The sequence below is a fragment of the Brachycentrus maculatus genome, unplaced genomic scaffold, assembly GCF_059751285.1.
Source record: "Brachycentrus maculatus isolate JH-2025_06_01 unplaced genomic scaffold, ASM5975128v1 h1tg001012l, whole genome shotgun sequence".
Classification (NCBI taxonomy): domain Eukaryota; kingdom Metazoa; phylum Arthropoda; class Insecta; order Trichoptera; family Brachycentridae; genus Brachycentrus; species Brachycentrus maculatus.
The window spans coordinates 1-20102 of NW_028281728.1; the positions used below are offsets into that span (position 1 = coordinate 1).

Here is a 20102-nt window from a genome sequence, read left to right on the forward strand (position 1 = left end):
ATATATATATATATATATATATATATATATATATATATATATATATATATATATATATATATATATATATATATATATATATATATATATATATATATATATATATATATGTATATATATATATATATATATATATATATATATATATATATATATATATATATATATATGCTCGTCATCCATTCAATCAAATGTATTATTTTTCAAACTCTAAGCCAAGTTCACTTGTGCTAAGAACCAACTATACAACGCGTGCCCTCCGAAATGTCCCCCCGAAGAGACGTGTGGCACTTACCTTGAAGGAATACAAGCTGCGTGTGACCCAAACATTGAAACTAGAACATGTACGCCTAGGTGCGAATGTAGTGCTGGATTCATCAGACAGATAACAGGAGGAGACTGCATCAAACCATCAGAATGTAAGACTGTATTTAAACTAAATTTAAATTCTGAATTAAATTTCAGTTTTGTACTCATATTTCTAAGTGGAACTGCATTTGAAAGAATAAAATAACAACTTTGTAATTTTTCCATACGTGTTTTATTTGACCAGCAACCAGTCTGATGATGTGGATTACCACAAAACTCGGTTGCTGGTCAAATAAAATTCATGTAGAAAAAATTACAAAGTTGTTATTTTATTCTATAAATTGGAAATAACTGACTTTTTAACATCATCCTTATTGTTCATCGTTCACTTTGTGTAATACCACTTTAATAAACACTAATTCGTGACTCCCTGTTTTGGAATAATCATTGCATCATCAGGTCATTTACATAAACTTATTGAATGACCTGGTGATGGAGTGATTACTTTGAAACCGATAGTCACGAATTAGTGTTTTTTAAAGTGGAATTACAAAAAGTGAACGATGAATGATAAGAAGAGTGTCACATCACCACAAAGTTAACAATGCTTTTAATATACAAAATATACTGACTTTTTCCCCGTGTAATTTATTATATTATAATCCGTAGAAAATTAATTTTTTTAAATACAAAAACAATCCGATTTTTTTTTGTTTATGCTAGTATTCCATCATCACGCTAACTTTGATACTTTAAATTAGGGGTGGGGTTAGTTGGTATGGTAAACATAATATAGATGGCGGTGGTATGAAGAAAAATGATAAAATCGTTAGAGATTCTCTCGGAGGCTGTAAAACTAAAATTATCTCGATATTACACACAGAAGAGCGCGTCTTAACATACCGAGTGTGTGTGAGATAGAAAAGCAACTTTTGTCGTTGTGATTTATTTTTCAATAGGATAAATTACAAATGAGTGGGAATCGAAGGCTCAACCAAATATTCAAGGACCATATCACGACGTCATGTTTAAAGTAAATTGATATTAAATTATTGAAATGAGATAATAATTGATTTATATTTTTTTATTCTTATTCTTTTTATAGTGCGGAATATATACTAAGGTTCTAACAGAGAAGTTGTTCACGTATTTTTTTAAGATTTTAATAATCAGTTAAAGGTTGAAATCATTATTCATGTCAGAAATTATATTTAACACTCATATATAACATTATATCTAACCTTAATATTTTTTAACTGATGTGAGAAATTTTTCATTGTTTTTTAAAAGAAAAGTTGTTTTACCAATATTTTTGATGATTTTATGTAATAAGCAGTAAAACATTGAAATTGTTACTTATCTACAAAATTGTATTCTATTAACAAACATAACATTACTTCTAAACATACTTTTTTCTAACTCGTGTAAGAAATATTTCATGCATTCCATATATCGCTTTTTATGTATATACACAAAAAACTGCTTGATATTTCAATGATCATTTAAAGCTTTTATTTAACTTCAAAATTTCCTTTCAAGAAAATATACTTTTTTTTATTAATCATTAATAAGATATTATATATGAAACTTCCTTTTAACGCGAGGTTTTCGCAACTTAACCTATCATAATCTAACCTTACATTGCCTTAACTAACCTAACCTTACCTTGTCGAACCTTACCTAACACAATTTTATTTAAAAGGTTGTAGTGATCCTAATGCGGAAGTCGTTTCTTGTCCCAACCCGTGTCCTGGAGGCACCTGTGAATCTCCAAAGTTTGCAGACTGCAAAGCTCCTTGCAAAATCCGGGGATGTCAGTGTAAAAAAGGATACGTCAAGGACGTGAATGGAAAATGCATCCTTCTTTCACAATGCCGTATGTAAACAATAATAATAACCCTTTACCTGTGAATACTTGACTTTTGTGATGTTTTATGGCAATTTTAAGGCTTTTTAATTAATTGTTTTAAAGAAATAATGCTTTAATTTGCTGAAATAAATAACCGCTTAGCATTAAAATACGTCTATCTTAATTAAAGTGCAATGAGTTTTTCAAATATAGTTGAAAAATGTTTTCAAAATGTTTTGCAAATTCATTGACTTTTAGAAAATAATTATTTAAGCAAATGGCTTTACTTAGATTTACTTTTCAATCAGGCATAGAACCACCAAACTGGATTTTACTTACATTAGCTTCGTACGTTATTCTTAATTGATTTTATCTTATTTCTAAAATACATGATATGTCGTTAAATGGTTACATAATATATGTTCCTTTTTTGTCATCACCGTAGTAAATATATTATTTAATAGGTTTTCGTACGAAATAAAAGTAAAATAAGTAAATCAATGGTTTGATTTGAATTCATGGAACCACTTAAACATCACCGACGTCCGAATATTCAAAGATTTTTAAATTAGAGTATTAGATGTTTTAATTCCATTTTTTGGAGGTAGTTTTTTAGTTCAGCATATTTTTAAATGGTGTTATTTATTGATCAAAATAAGAAATGCGTCTTAAATGACTAGTTTATATAAATATTTGTGTTCATATATTGGTATTTTAGAGTGAAATATTGTAAAATACCAGTCGTGTAAACATGGTTGACATATTTGTATTCGTGTGCAAGTTTCAAAAACATAAATAACATGTCAATTTATTGACTCGTCCAAAGACGTTTAGACAGGTGTTTACTTATTTATATTTTAACCAGCGACAAAGAATCAAAGATTTGAATTGAATTTGAATTGAATTGAATTGAATTTTATAATGTATTATTAAATTATGTAAGTACTACAGTGATTACAATATTCAACCGTGTAAAACAAGGATGTTAGTTACAAAAACCCCCAAAATGATTTTGATGAATTTTTACTCGAAAAATATTTTGATCGTATTGCAGTGACCCCAAATTGGTAGACGTATCATATTGACATAAGTTTTTTTCTTCATAAATCACAAACATGGTTTTTGAAACTATCACCCTATCACCAATGTTTAATTTTTATATTTAAAAAAATGTATTAAAAGTCTTTTATTTTATTTCAGGTGAACCTTTAATTGTCTAAGTCTGTTTTACAATTTATATACCTACAATAAATTTTTAAGAAATCCAAATTTTCGTGGAACTTTTTTCCTTTTTGTAGATTTATCAATACTTTCAAACAGCTGTGCAAATATGGGTATGCAACATCGAATACCCAAGTCATTGCCGCTATTCTCATTTTCCTCAATTTCCCTTCCCGTTTAGAAGTAATGTCCTTCATCCTGACTACTTTCACTTACATTGCATCTCTCAATATATTCCACTTTTGTTTTTGTCAAGAATTTTCAGAGTAGGACTAATTACCTGGCATTTATATAATTTACTAACAAGATTATTGCACACCTCGTTGATCCGTTGCGGTGCCTTATGCACTATCTGAGTAAGGATAAACTTATCGATTTCTTTTCATTAAATACATATTTTACAACCAAATCCTGAATTATAATCACATTCAAATGAAAAAGTTTCTGCCCAACAAAATGTTTATTTTATCTCACTTTGGATGTTTCTAGTGAAATTCTAGTGATTCAAGCACTATGTTCCGAATTTGAACAATATATATAGAAAATCGATAGTTAAACTGACCTAATGTGACGTTATCGAGTCCGAACTCACCACACAGTGCGACAAATTCACGCAGAATATTTTTTGAATAGCATTGGTATATTAGTAATATGGGCAAATTACGCAGGCAATAAGCATTTGGTATCAGTTAGATTCGCAATGCTCTTAATTGCGGTGATATTAGCTCGTCCGGATAGGTACATTTTAATATGCATAATTACCAAAATTAGAACCATCTGACATTTAGATGGGTGAATTAAATAAGTAGTAAATGGGGAAAATATGGAACAGGCTGATAATTTCGCATACAATATTTGTGAAATATAACACAAATTTGAGTGTGTCCAAATACTTCTTTACAAATCTAGATTATCTCCAATTTACATCTATCTATGGTGGGATGTCAAGAAAAAATATAAAAAAATACTCCTAATTGGAGATAATCCAGATTTGTGAACAAGTACAGTATTTGGACTGCAACTGGTCAATTTATAAGCTAAAATAAAAATTAAAATAATATTTTCTAGCGTTTCTCAGGTATGTGAATATTATCTTGGATTCTAACCTCACATACAATTGAAAGAGTTTCGGCTTCATAAAAAGCTTTCCCCATCCCACCATAGACGTCTCTTGTGAAGTTCTAGTGAAGTCGATCACTGTGTTCCAAATTTGATAAGTATATCTTGAAGTTTCAAGAATTTGAAAAATCGGATTTTCAATTATGAAAGTAGTGTGGCTTTCTATTCTCTATGCCTACCCCTGCGAAAAAGCGGCGAAATGGTTAATAAGTTAATTCAATTCAATATCGGAAATTAAGATGATCTCACGTATACCAATATACAAGAAATCACAGTACACAAATATTTTCAGTACACGGATTTTTTTGTCAAAAAGTAAACCGTTTTATTGAGAGCGCGGTTTTGACAAAACCGTCAAAACAAACTAACGTGTTTGTAATATTGATGAGCGATCATTTGAAGCGTTATGATAGCCTTGAGTTAAAAACGTGTTCGCGCTAGCGCAAATACAGGTTGGCACAAAATTAATCACAATATCGGAAGATGATATAATTTTTGCAGTTGCGTCGTACGTCAATCATATTTGAAATTTGTAAACTACACAACTGCAGTATGTATACAAACAAACTGATAAAACTGGCACAAATGTGTATCAACACTGGTGGCAGCCACTTGATGGATGTTTTCCACCTAACCAAAAAATGTAACAGTAAAGATTTCTATTGCTAAAAATCGTTTTTATTAATCAACAAAAAAAGTTATTTATAAACAAAATTGGATGATAATTTTTGTATTTTTATGTATACTGCAGCTGTTTGTTCACAAATATTAAGTATGATTGACGTACGACACCATTTGCAAAAATGATTACATCTTCCGATAGGGTGACTAGTTTTGCGCCACCCTGTATTATGTATCAGAACCAATGACGATTTGTATTGAATAATACAAAATATACAAATGTTTATCGTATCAAAGCGATAAAATAAAAACCGTAAAAATATAAAAGAATTAAATAATCTCGCAGTGTTTTATGGATGAGATAATTTGAAACCTTTGAGTATTTTTTATTTACAATATATTGGATGTATCCAAATATTTGTTAACAAATTCTAGATAAATTCTACTTTAATATTAGTTTGAACGTTACCGACGAATATAGAATTTTTTTTTTAATATATTGTTTACTTTAAAAAAAATTTTGAATAATATAAAAAGATTAGAAAAATATATTACCATCCCTACTAAAATAAAATTGTTAAAACATACTGTGATTTTGCTATTTTCCTTACATTTTCAGCGGCCAAAAGATGTTCTATTAATGAAAAGTGGGATCCTTGTCCTAAGTTTTGCGCTCACGATAAAACTTGTCAAATGCTACTAGACAACGTAAAAATAAGTTGCCCAGTTCAGCCTATAGATTTCTCTTGTAAACCTCGATGTTTTTGTAAAGAAGGGTTTGTTCGTATTAATCGGAAGTGTGTGCAACCGGAAAAATGTAAGTTAATCAATAAAAAATGCCTCATTTTTGATATTTTACACACGTCTTATAAAACTTACAATGTTTTAATATTTCTTCAATAATTGTTTAACATTTTTAATAACGTAATTGTTTGGTTTCTTCATCGAATGTCAGAAAATTAATAATAATACATAAAATAAGCTACCTTAGGCCTAGCATTAATGTGGCTCAATCTGGCTTTATGGGAAAGAAATAAAATAGAAAACACACATTTCTAATACGTACTTTTTCACATTTTTTTTTGGCAAATTCCCAAAATTAAGCAAAACATAATAATTCACAATGCTTGTAAAGCAACGAAAATATTTTAAAAATCTATGAAACAGATATGCAGTCGAAAACATAAAAAATACTTAATAACATCATATTTTGCTGTTAATTTTAATAGATGGCGCTGCCATTCAGTAAAAAAACATGAATAAAGTACCGTTCACATGTTACAAGTTTATATATATATATATATATATATATATATATATATATATATATATATATATATATATATATATATATATATATATATATATATATATATATATATATATATATATATATATATATATATAAATAAATATATAAATATATATTATATTAATAAACACACACGCGTGTTTAAATGCAATGTTGGTCCAAAATTTTAAAGCAGTTGATGAACTTTTAAAAGAGTAATAATAATACATTAATGTATTTTTAATTTTAATAAGAAATTCGAAAAAAATAATTTAAATTAAAATAAATAATAATCACTCATAAATTTCTACGCCATTAAGGTTGCACAGATCCAAACGCTGAACTTGTCACATGTCCTAATCCTTGTCCTGGTCGGACCTGCAAACAGTTTGAATTTGAAAAATGTCCCACTGTCTGTAAAGAAATAGGCTGTCAATGTAAGAAAGGATACGTTAATGATGACAATGGCAAGTGCATACTTGCAACGGAATGTCGTAAGTTTCAATTTAAAATACTATTTCTATCTCAAGTACATGTATGTAAACTTTGGTCTTGAATGTTTGTATATTTGTATGTTTGTACATATCGAATAGTGAGAACTTTATAACTTCATCTGTTATTTAATCCAAACATATATAACTTTTGAACTAAACTCGATAGAAATAATATATGACTATTACAATTTTATAATACTTGAAAGTAAAAGTTAAAAAATATAATGTAATGCGTTATAATAATCCACAGCAATCGATTGAGGTATGCTAAATTTTCTTATATATTACATTTTATATTATTGAAAACTAACACAAAAAATATTTTCTAGCTTTCTAGGTTATACAATCTTTCAACTCTCACGATTCGATAAATTTTCTACTTCGAGAAAAGTTTGTTCGCAATATCATTTTCACGAACTTACCAGTGATGATACTTATGTTTATTTATATATATATATATATATATATATATATATATATATATATATATATATATATATATATATATATATATATATATATATATATATATATATATATATATATATATATATATATATATATATATATATATATATATATATATATATAATTTTTGTGACCGCATTTAAAATTATATTTTGCAACGTTTTATCATGACAAACAATTTGTATGTAAATTTAAATGAGATTTTATGTTTTGGAGAAATAAAATGATTTTTTTTTTGATCCACTCGCATTTTTATTAAAAACCAACTTGTTTCGGCAATATCCTGTTTTACAAACCTGTTTTATTTTAAAACAAACCCTGAAGAGGGCAACAGGTTGTGGCTGAAACTAGTTGGTTTTTAATAAAAATGTGATTGGATTAAAAAACCAAGTAATTTTATTTCTCTAAAATATATTACAATGAAGCACAAATTGAATACTATAAATGTTCAAAATAGAGATTTTTATGAATTGTATTTCACAAAACATAACTGTTTTATGTGTGCAGTATGTAATTCTAAATGTAATAATTAAAAAAAAAAACAGTATCTTACGAAACTTTTTTTCTCGATGTATTAGAAAACGATACTACCTATACTTTTATCTATAAACTCCGTAATTTGGACCACAATTGCACTCAATAAATGATCAAATTAAGGATTTACCACAATTCATTAAAGTTGGCATAATTTTGCAAAAAATCAAAGTTATGAAAAAAAAGTTTGATGAGATGTCAAAAAATAATATGAAAACCAAAATTATCTATTATTAGTTTTTTAATTATTGATTACATGAAAAAATTCTAAATTGGTCTCAAACAAGTTTTTTTTTAAATATTTAAATCATTATTTAAATCGTCTACAACGACAATACCAAATTAATAAATAATAAAATTATCTTCAATATATCGTGCTGTTCAATAAATGTAGCGTAATATTTTCTGAAAAAAATTAAATACCTGCACATTTACTCTATTACCTGTATTATGTATTTATTTTTTGATTTAGAACTCATATCATTCAATCGGAAAATAAATATTTTTATTTATTATAAATATTTTTATTTATTGGTTATTTTTAACCAAAATAATTCTGGATAATTTACAAAGCGCCATTTTCGTAAAATATTTCCTAAAGCTAAAGGGCGCTTCGCTGTGATTTGATTGAGGAAAATGAGATTGTGGAAAGATTTATCAAAACGAATGCGTTTTTGATTTTTTCTCAACACCATTTCTTTTTCACTGTTTATATTATAAAGTCAACGTTACCTCATTTTTGTTTAACAATGATTCTATTGACTTCTGAAGAGCGCTTTTAAATATATTTATGTAAAACAATGAAACCATTACATTAATTAAAGAAAACACTTCGTTTTTTACCACTTGAGTTTAATTATAGACTACATGTTTCAGAAGCTAAACTTCCATCATTCAGGTCTGTATAATAACTAAAATATAAAATATAAAATTACATTGTAAGTCGATTATTATTTATGGATTTTTTATGAATTTTAGAAAAAAAGTGTAAGTTGAACGAAGTATGGAATCCCTGTACTGATTACTGTTCATTCGATATGACGTGTTGGATGATATTGGAAAATATTTTACCTATGTGCACTCCTCCTCCCGATAACTATGTATGTGAAGCAAGGTGTGAATGCAAAGGGGACTTTGTGAGGGTAAACGACGACTGTGTTCACGTTGACGTTTGTAAGTTCATTCACGAGTACCGCTCGTCATATTTTTACTTAACGAGAATTCACGCGAGCAACCATATTGCATCAAACCTAGCGATATTTAGTCTCAAACTATTTAAATAACTCGGAAAGCTCTTGTCTACATTGCAAATGGCATTATTCGAACTTAAAATTGGTGCAACCATAGAAGAAAAATAAATGCTGGAAATAAAAGCACGAGGAACAAAATATTTATTCAAAAGGGACAATTTATTCAACGAAATACGAAGATAAGAAATTCAAATATAAAAATTAGATATTTTTGACAATTTATGGATTTTGGTGAGAATTTGATTTTGAGCCAAGATTTATTGTTGCGAAGCATATCTACTGAAAAGGGATATTAAATTTCTAAATGCACCCAGTCGTATGGTGCACAATTAGCTGAAGTAATGCCGGACATTATTTAGGAGGAAATTCCACGATCAACGAAAACGAAACGGATGTCAGAAGATTAATAATAATAATAATAAAACCCTTATCAGCACCCCAATGGTGCATAGGGCACTGCGTCATATAAACGCAGTGTTATCTTGATCGTTTACACATGAAGGAAAGGTGATCAGCCCTCCGCTTCAGGTACCAGTCCAGGGTAATATTGAATAAATATTACGGTGAAAAAATCACATATTTATTTCCCCCCCTTGGGAATCGAACCCGGGACCTCCAGAACGGTAGCCGAGCGTGCTGACCATTACACTACGGAGGTGGACAAAGATTACCTCATTCAAAACTTTATTGGCAACAACTCGTGACCATAAAAAATCGCATATGAGCAATAAATCTCAAATGCAAGGGGATATTCGCCACTTCCAGTATTCGAGAAAATAAATTGGCCATTTCATTTTTCGAACTGATGAACATACATAATTTTTCTTTGATAATTGAAATGCTTACGAAGTAAAACTAGTTCACTTATTTTTTCGGATCTATCTGCTTACGCATTATATTTTTAAAAATACATTATATGTTTTATAGATAATACACATATATTGAAAAACATAATTTGATTCTGAGTATGATAACTCGAATAAACCCTTTGTCATCTTGTTCATATTAAAACAGAATAACATAAATAATAAAAAAATAAAATAAAAAATAAAAGTAAAATAAATAATAATATTCATTTATAAATTTGGTATATAAGATATCAAACTCAATTAAGATCAATTAAATATTATTATTTAATCAAACACGTACTTAAAAAATGTTTTAAATTTAACTACCTTTCGTTTATTTTTTAAATACAATTTAAAAGGCTGTGAAGATCCTAATGCTGAAATGGTATCCTGTCCAAATCCATGCCCCGGAGGAACATGTGATAATCCTGAATTTTTACCATGTGACGCGAATTGCAAGAGGACGGGCTGTCAGTGTAAAGCAGGATTCGTCAAGGATGTAGATGGAAAATGCATAGAACTTAGTCAATGCCGTAAGAAAATAATCAAATTACGTTTTAAATTGTATTATTCCTACATATTTAACTAAATATTTAAATTATTGTATTTCGTCAGCGCATACATACAGTCGTCTACAGGATTTTATTATTGTAATATATACTATTTAATTTTTAATACTACTAATACTACCATCATGCCGTTTTCTTCAGGGGTATACAGAGAGGATGTTACGCCACACTCTTCTGTCCTGACGTATACTCTTAGCTTCCTTCACATCCATATATCTGGTCATACACGCCATCCGATTGCGTAGACTTTTGACAGCACAAGATTTTAGGTTGTGATTGATCTTGGTGCCAAGTCTTTTTTTGCCATACTCGTTCTGATCTTCTTTTAACATTTACAAAAGATTTTTTTTTGTCATTATCTCGTTATTCATTTCCTCTTTATATCCATACCACCTTTAAGAAGTTTTCTCAATCTTTTTAATTATCCCTTCTTAAGCCTAACATTCGTTTCATCTTAATATTTTCACTTTCAATTCTTTCATTCAACGATTTTCCACACATTCGTCTGAATGAACGCAAATGCGTTGAAATCAACGACTTTCACTCTGCTTGCATCCTTACTTTACCAGTTCCATACATCAGTATCGGTACCAGCATTCCGTTTAAAACCACCAGTTTGGCTTCCATGGACATATATTTATTTGTAATCACTCTTAATGTCAATTTATCCGATAAATCAATAATGTACGTAATACATACACATTCTCATCACAATCAATCAGTTGAACTTCGCATCGAGACATAAAAAATAAATCAGTTGAGTATTGAATGCCTTAATTTATTTTAAAATAACTTCACAGTATTTTGCTTGGTTATTGATCAACAAAAAAATTATCAATTTTTAATTTAAGATTTATTTGGTAAATACATCTATTTCTTTAAATCTATTATCACACGTGTTTCGACGCATTCCCTATCATTTTCAAACACCGTATAAGACGTTAATTATAAATTTTAGAGTTGTGTTTTTGGACCTTAAAGGTTGAAAAGGGTGTGGTAGCTGTTTCTTATTTTTTTGTCGTTGGGAACAAAGACAACGCGGGGAGGCTTTAGTCAATGTCATAATGTTATTTATGGATTTATTACTATTTATATTTTTATAAATTTCTTTTGTTTTAAAATTTTGTAGTTTATGGCTTTTCATATAGAAAATATTTAGGTTTTCTACGTTATCAAATTGTTATATAAACCATTCAAATATATTAAGGGGCAAAAAACCACCTTGAAACAAAGTTTATTTCAGTCGAGCTGGTACCAAACTGTACGGTGTTAGAAAAAGGTGCGGAATGCATAAAACACATGTCACAATAGATTTTTTTTTAAATTGGTATTTACCAAGTAAACCTTCAATTAAAAATGAAAAGATACTACCACAAATTGACTACTGAATCAATCAGTGGAAAAAAAATACATAGTTAAATATGATTTAAGATTAAAATTCTGTGAATCTGGATGTTTCTTATGATTTCAGCTCCAAAGTGCAACAATAATGAGGTATTCAACTCTTGCCCCGGTCACTGCACTTTCGACCTGACTTGCGAAAGGCTTTTAGAGGGGATCATTGAGCCATGTGTCCCTCCACCACCCGAACCTGTGTGCGAACCAAGATGCGAATGCTTGGCTGGATTAGCTAGGATTGACGGCCAATGCGTGGATCCTCAACTGTGTGAGTACAACCAATTTACATAAGCCTTCTAATTTATTTATTGATTTGGCGTTTAATTTGTAGAACTCCATTTTAATTTATGTATTAATTTTATATCAAACACAATTGTTTTGAGTCTACTAAGTTGTATTTTATTAACAAAATTTTATTAACATAAAAAATATATATTGTGACAATTGTTTCTCCTTATTAGGGCATTATCAACAACATTATTAACATTCTCAACACTCGTTTGATAATGCCCTAACAAGGCGAAACAATTGTCGTTATATAAAATTTTATGTGTTTGTGTTAATAAAATACAACTTAGTAGACTCACAAAATCTGTGTTTGATTTAAAATTAATACAAAAATCAGCCTTCTTCTTGCGTCTATTATTGAACAAAGGTCTCCCTCTTGACTTTCACATTTATCTCTTGGACGCGACTCTCTTCCAGTGCAGGCCAGCCACTTGCTTAATGTTATTGGACCATCTTGTTTGGGGCCTACCCACGTTTCTGCGTCCTATTCTAGGCCTCCAGTCAAGCATCTTTTATATCCATCTATCTCCAGACATACGTGCCTTTTTTTTACTGATAAAATTATTCTAACATGCTCTATCCATATTCCGCCTCAATAATGTAGTAAAAGCGAAAATTCCATCTTCAACACTAATGCAACAGGTATCCAGCAACATATTGACAGGCGTTTGGCGTAGTTAGGTAGACGCTCCAAACATAATAAGGGTTTAAAAATATTGAAAAATTCATGGAGTTTTCGTGGAAAAAAACAAAAGAAAATGTTGTTTTTGCAGGAAACGTTTGTAACATATTTTGTCATATAAAAGTAATGATTGGAAATATGTAACTATTTTCATTTTTTTCTTACTTTTCATGACATGTTATAAAAGCTTTATATGTTTCAGGTTGCAAGGATCCTAACACTGAGCTTTCAGACTGCTCCGCACCATGTTCTAAGACTTGTGACGGATCTATTGACCCCGCGTGCAACTCTCCGTGCTTCACCAAGAAATGTACTTGCAAGAAAGGATACGTCAAGAGCAGTGCTGGAAAGTGCATTCCCAAGAATGAGTGTCGTGAGTCCTAAGTGTAGATTTTATGATTTATCATCGTAAATTTACTTAGCTGCATAAACATTATGCAACGCAACATGCATGAGTAAGAGAGTTAATACATTGGTGAAATATTTTTCTTTGCTGTCTTCATAAGATTGTTGCATTGCCTTGCATATTGTAATGCATCTTTTATCATGTATGTTGTGTACCCAATGTATTAATTATTTATCGTATCTAATCGAACAATTTTTCGTCCAGTTCCTAAAAATTATGCCTGATTTAGTATGTTATAAAAACTGTTTGTAAATATAACAAATATTTGTGTTATTAATGTATTGTTTGTAAATGTGTGACTTTTTTTTAAAACAATGTACAATGATACCTTGACCTATTCGATCTTTAACAGAGCAGTTATCTCAAATTGGAATTAGAATCATATCAAAATATTTTTTTATCGAAACTTTTTGACATTTTAATTGCATTGCATTGATCCATCAATTCCAATAATTCCATTTTACTTATTTTTAAAATATTAATTTTTATATTTGTAGTTTTTTTATTACATTCATTCGTAGTAATAAATATGTTTTATTATAAAACTTAATACAACATACACTATTTCCATTTTTTTCATATTATTAAAAAAAACACAATTGTATTCTGTATTTTGAAAATGATCAATTTGATAAATATCATAAAATCACTCCGACGCACGACCATTTGCGACTTTTTCTTGGATACCCAGACTTTTTTGACTAGGATTTTTCTTGAACCTTTCAATACAAACCTTTACAGATACCCAGATTACCCTTGTAGAGATAGCATCCTCCACATCTAGCTCTTCGTGGTACCAATTTCTTACAAAATGTATATATTTTGCAGCGACTGTGGTTCCTTTATCTCATCCGCTTTCAGTTTATTTTTCCTTGATGAGGGGGTTCGCATCTCTCATCCATTTCCAAGACCATGCTTTTTTCCGGAAGTAAAATCCCCACGATCACCACCACTTGAATTCCGATCCTTCCATGTTCTGGATTAACCCAACTTCAGGACAGGCAGATGAGGATTAAACTTACTACATTAACTTTACGGAGCATGCAACATATTCTTTCTGAAACATTTTTAAAAATATCAGACATTAGCTTGTGGTCCACAGGCTGCAAAATAAGAATGGTAAATGGTGGAAAATAAAAAATCTATGCAATGAAACTCACTCAAATTTAAGGTCCTAATTTAAATACAAAGTTGATGGATTTACTGCTCATATGTTGAAAAACTCGCTACGTTAGGGTACTTCACAGTGTCAAGGTATCACAGTGTGTCTTCATTTATGTGATTTTATACTAACTAATTGTGGTTGAAATGCTTTTTGAAAAATGCACCTGAATTAGTGATAATGAAATGATTGTGCTTACTTTAAATAAATGCAAATTTAAATACACAGATGCTTTGAACAGGATTATTGCTTTTTTAACGCAGAAAATAATTTCATTATACTATTTACGATCTTACGTCATCGAAGAAAACATAATTTGTAAATAATGTATTTTCACCAAGATGGATCAAGATTTTTTGTGAGATGTGAATTGCTTGTGATGCTGCTTTTAAATCTTAACGTCTTAATGGTGAGTACTGCAAATTGTTAAATGAAAAATATATTATGCAAGTAAATCTCGAAATCAATTTATTATTTATTACATACTTGAAATCTGGTCGGTGGTCCCTCTCTTCGATTACTTTAATCAGTAAAGTTTTGTATAAACGTCAAATGCCTTTATCAGAGTTGAGGCATCAAGAAAAAAGAAGAAATGGAATATTTAATTCACCCTTCTGGATGTAGCACACAAAAAGTGTAATTTTGAGAGCTGTGCTCTATGTATACCTGTATAGGGGTATTCTTAATATCAGAATGAGACCGTTACGCGAGTAGACTCCTGGTCAGATAATATTAGACAATATCTTCTCCCCAAAATTATCATTCAATATGCAATGAGATGGAATTAATTTTTCAGCACCTGTGTGTAAAGCTAATGAGCAGTTCTATGACTGCAAACCTTGTGTTCCAAGTTGCGAAACAAAAAATCCTGTTTGTGTCGCCGCATGCTTAAGTGGATGCGCCTGCAAGCCAGGATATGTGAGAACAAGTGACTCAAATAATGCTTGCATCCTGGAGAAACAGTGCCGTGAGTTCATTTAACAAATAACCAATTTTATTATTTTTATTTTGTATCTTAAAAGCATTGTTAACTTTGTGAGTATGGTAATATATCACTCACCATATCATTTATCATTCAATTTGTGTAATACCTCTTAAAAAAAACACTAATCCTTGACTACCATCATCATTCACTCCATCGTCAGGTCATTCAAATAAAAATGTTACGGCCCGACATTTATACAAAAATATTTTTTTCAATATGCAATGAGATGGAATTTATTTTTCAGCACCTGTGTGTAAAGCTAATGAGCAGTTCTATGAATGCAAACCTTGTGTACCAAGTTGCGAAACAAAAAATCCTTCTTGTGCAGCCGCATGCTTCAGTGGATGCGCCTGCAAGCCAGGATATGTGAGAACAAGTAGAAAACAAACGAAACACAATGGGAATATTTTTAAAAGTGGACTTGATGTAAAATTTAGTTGGTTATTTTTGTATAATTGTCAGTCTGTAACAATTTCATTTTGATAACCTGATGATGGAATGATTATTCCGAAACCGGTAGTCACAAATTAGTGTTTTTATAAGTGGTATTACACAAAGTAAATGATGATTGATAAATTAAATTACCAATTTATTTAAATGAAAATAATTTTTACAAATAAAAATTATATATGTCTGCCTCCGTAGTAAAATGGTCAGCACGCTCAGCTACGGTACTAGAAGTCCCGGGCTCGATACCCAGGATGGGGTCAAATATATAAAAGTGATTTTTCCACTCTAATATTTATTCAATAATACCCTGGACTAGTGGTACCTTTAATCACCTCTTTTTCATATGTTAACATCAAGTTTACACTACATTAAAGTAATGCAGTTAGTGGAACCTAATTTTCAATTTTCTGATAGTTGAAGAAGAAATAAACAAAATTTTCATGCTCTATCAGTCGACTCTCAAGTAATAAAAATAAACTCTCAAGTAATAATAATAATAAATTGATTGATAAACTTGACCGTTATTCTTGGTTTCGTTTTAAGCTAAACCTCCCCCAACATGCGGTAAGCACGAAGTGTATGTACCCAATCCACCCGGATGTCCTCTGGAGTCAACATGCGCTCAGCTGTTCATGGTAGATCCGCAAGTTTGCCCGGCCGGTAAGAAGGGAGTTCCCGGGTGCAGGTGCAAGCCTGGATACGTCAGGGATAGCAAGAACAACTGTGTACAGCCACCTCAATGTAAGTGCTATTCCTAAGACGTTGACGTATTTGACATATATTTTTTACCTAAATCTCGCATAAGACTTTTTCATCGGCCAACATCGATCGTTTTGTGTTTGATTTCTCGTTTTGCCTTGATTATTGTCGTCAGCAGACCTCTGCAATACGGTAATTACGGGAAATACGGTATTTACCGTCTACTGACGGTAAATACCGTATTTCCAGGTTTTAGCAGTTCATAATGGATGATTCCACGAATATTCCACCAGACGCACAGAAGAGCCTGCGAAGCGTAAGACCAGGCCTAGGGGTGGAGACGGGTCCCTAGGATGTTGAAAGCCATTGTTTTTTTCATTATCGTACACAATACATTTTTCATCGCTGGTCACAATTCGTTCCAAAAACGGATTCACTTTTATCGTGACATCAGGGAATCGCACGTGCACATTGGAAACTCCTTGTTCATTTCAAATACCCATCTGTTGGATATTAAGATTTATAAAAATGATCTCGCACTGTGTACCATAGAGCATATAGTTTCTGTGATAATTCTTCCATGCTTAAACGAGGATCGGCTTCCATTTTGACCTTCAGCAGATCATCGTCGAAATTTTGTAGGCGCCCCGATCTAACATCATCTGTCAGACTTCTATCACCGGATTTATATTTTCTGAGCCAAAACTTACATTTATCTGGTGTTAACATTTACAAATTGATTTAGTCGTTTTGGTAGCATTCCAGCCTTGATAGAAAAATAAAAGCATAAAATTTCGAATATGTTGTTCGGTTGCTTCTGGTTTCCCCATTTTATCCCTAACTATTAAAAATTAAAATTAAAACCAAAAGAAAGCCGTACAATAGAATGTACTATACTAGTACTATAGAATGAAACACTTACAAAGATGTTAACTCTACCGCGTTCAGGTACAGACTGATCCCAATATATATTTGTGTATATATACATATATATATAAAAAAAACTAACTAACTAACTAACCATCACGCCGCTTCCCCGCAGGGGTAGGCAGAGAGAATAGAACGCCACACCACTCTGTCCTTGCAAACATTCTTCGCCTCTTCCACGTTCATGCATCTCCTCATACATACCCGCCGATTGTTACGACTCCTAACCTGACCACTTTCAAGTATTTGGCATACCTGATCGTGCCATGTTTTTCTCGGTCTTCCTCTGCTTCTTTTCCCGCTAACATTCGCCTCATAAATTTGTTTTACCGTTCTTTCCTCACTCATTCGTTCTACATGTCCAAACCATCTCAACACACCTTTTTTAATTTTATTGATATTTATCAATTATGCAGAAAGCATCGAAACATGTAAAGCAAATATTCTTAAGTATATTTGTTTTATGTATTACTTTTTAAATATCTTTCATTTTTTTAGGCTGCACTGATCCCAATTCTGAATTGATAAGCAAACCCAACTGTTGCCCCGGAGGAACGTGTGCTGATCCCAAACGTTCCGTTGGCTGCAGGAAAGGATGTCCACCCTATCTGTGCCAGTGCAAAAAAGGGTACCTTCAGATAAGTGAAGACAACCTCAAATGCGTTCCCGAAAAGGAATGCTGCAAATATGTGAAAAAATAAAACAAATCATTTGTGTTATTTGCACATATCTTCAAAATATGAGAATTAAATAAATTCTTCGTATTTAACCGTTCAAATTTTTATTTTTGTATTCCTCATACCTATTGCATAATTTGCGCGCCTCCGTAGTGTATTACACTTTAATATTCCTCATACCTAATGCATAATTTGTTCGCCTCCGAAGTGTATTACACTTTAATATTCCTCATACCTAATGCATAATTTGCCCGCCTCCGTAGTGTATTACACTTTTAAATTCCTCATACTTAATGCATAATTTGTCCGCCTCCGTAGTGTATTACACTTTTAAATTCCTCATACCTAATGCATAATTTGTCCGCCTCCGTAGTGTATTACACTTTTCAATTCGTCATACCTAATGCATAATTTGTCCGCCTCCGTAGTGTATTACACTTTAATATTCCTAATCTAATACTTTAATACACTTTAGCGAGTATTTTGGCTCAACACAGGCCATGCCTAAAATGCCAAAAAATAGAAAAATAATATTAATCTACTTTTTTTTAAAATTACCTCACGTCCAAGTGACTCTGAAATCTAGATATAGCTTATGCAACACCGCTTATCATGTCCTTACTCAGGCTTCAACTTAATAAGTTTCATAGCCTATGCCTACTCGTGAGTGGATTTACTCTTTATGTTTAAAGTTACTATAATTTCATGTAATTCATGAGTGAAAATTCTAGGCAAAAACACTCGCTAATATTTATCTACATGTCTTCTTCAAACCCTTATCCGCGCCCCAATGATGAAATAAAAATACTGAAGGACATTGGAGCATAAACCAAGCTAGGACACAAAATCCCGAACCATCTTCTTGACAACTATTTAAATTTAACAAAAAAATTATCATCGAGATTCTCAAACGATTTTTCTACTCCAAAATGCAACACCAAGCAATTTCAGCAAAACTCCAAATATTTGGCAATCAAACATTTAAATAAACTCCCTAAAAAAATAGATGGTATAAAAATACTTAAGAAAAAAATTAAAGCTGTTTACATTTAAATCTTGAAAAAATATACAAAAAAAACTGTTATATCTTTTTATTATATAACATTAAACCACGAGTGTAAGTCCCTCTCCAAACACAAGAGCACAGTCTCTTTTATTGAGAGGCACAGCGAATCAAAATATAAAAGTTCTCCATATGTATAAATGATTCAAATGTATTATGTTATAAATAAAAATGTAAATATATTAAATGAATAAAAAATAAAAAATCTTCTAGTGGAACGGAAGGTCTGCTGATAACAGTCGACAGTCCGCCTTCTCCTGAGAAGTTTTACATGGTTTCCTCTCAGCAATGAGCAAGTTTTATGAAGTTTCCTATCGGCCTACACTAGATTATCCCTTCTGTTCCCAACACAGATTCATATAAAATATCTTTATTTAATAGAAGAAACAAAAATCCACTTAATATTCTATAAACCTTGTACATAATAAGCAAGGTAAATAATAAATCGATCTAATTATTTTTTAAATGGTACATAGGGCACTGCAGCACATGAACGCATTGTTATCTTGGTCGTTAATACATGCAGGAAATGTGATCAGCCCTCCGCTTCAAGTACCAGTCCAGGGTAATATTGAATAAATATTACAGTGAAAAATTCACTTATATTTATTTGACCCCCCCCCTGGTAATCGAACCGGGGACCTCCGGAACGGTAGCTGAACGTGCTGACCATTACACTACGGAGGCAATTAATTGTTCATTTACATGTATGTTTGTGAAATAAATTAAATTAGTAAAAAAAATAGTCAGCAGCTCGGTAACCTTACTGGATGTCCCAGGTTCGATTCCCAG

The 20102-nt window shown here is 30.9% G+C and overlaps 1 protein-coding gene across 1 annotated transcript in view; it reads left to right on the plus strand.

Annotated features, from left to right (window-relative positions):
* Window positions 1–215: 215 nt before the first annotated feature.
* The window catches only part of LOC148299654 (zonadhesin-like), a gene marked incomplete at its 5' end in the record, with an annotated part of 30896 nt that continues 11009 nt past the window's right edge, over window positions 216–20102 (plus strand). Inside the window, 9 exons of the mRNA XM_088275843.1 lie at window positions 216–419; window positions 2012–2185; window positions 5700–5936; window positions 10364–10537; window positions 12045–12239; window positions 13144–13314; window positions 15306–15476; window positions 16488–16685; window positions 18069–18259. Coding sequence (XP_088131969.1) covers window positions 216–419; window positions 2012–2185; window positions 5700–5936; window positions 10364–10537; window positions 12045–12239; window positions 13144–13314; window positions 15306–15476; window positions 16488–16685; window positions 18069–18259 — 1715 coding nt within the window. The remainder of the gene's footprint in view (window positions 420–2011; window positions 2186–5699; window positions 5937–10363; window positions 10538–12044; window positions 12240–13143; window positions 13315–15305; window positions 15477–16487; window positions 16686–18068; window positions 18260–20102) is intronic.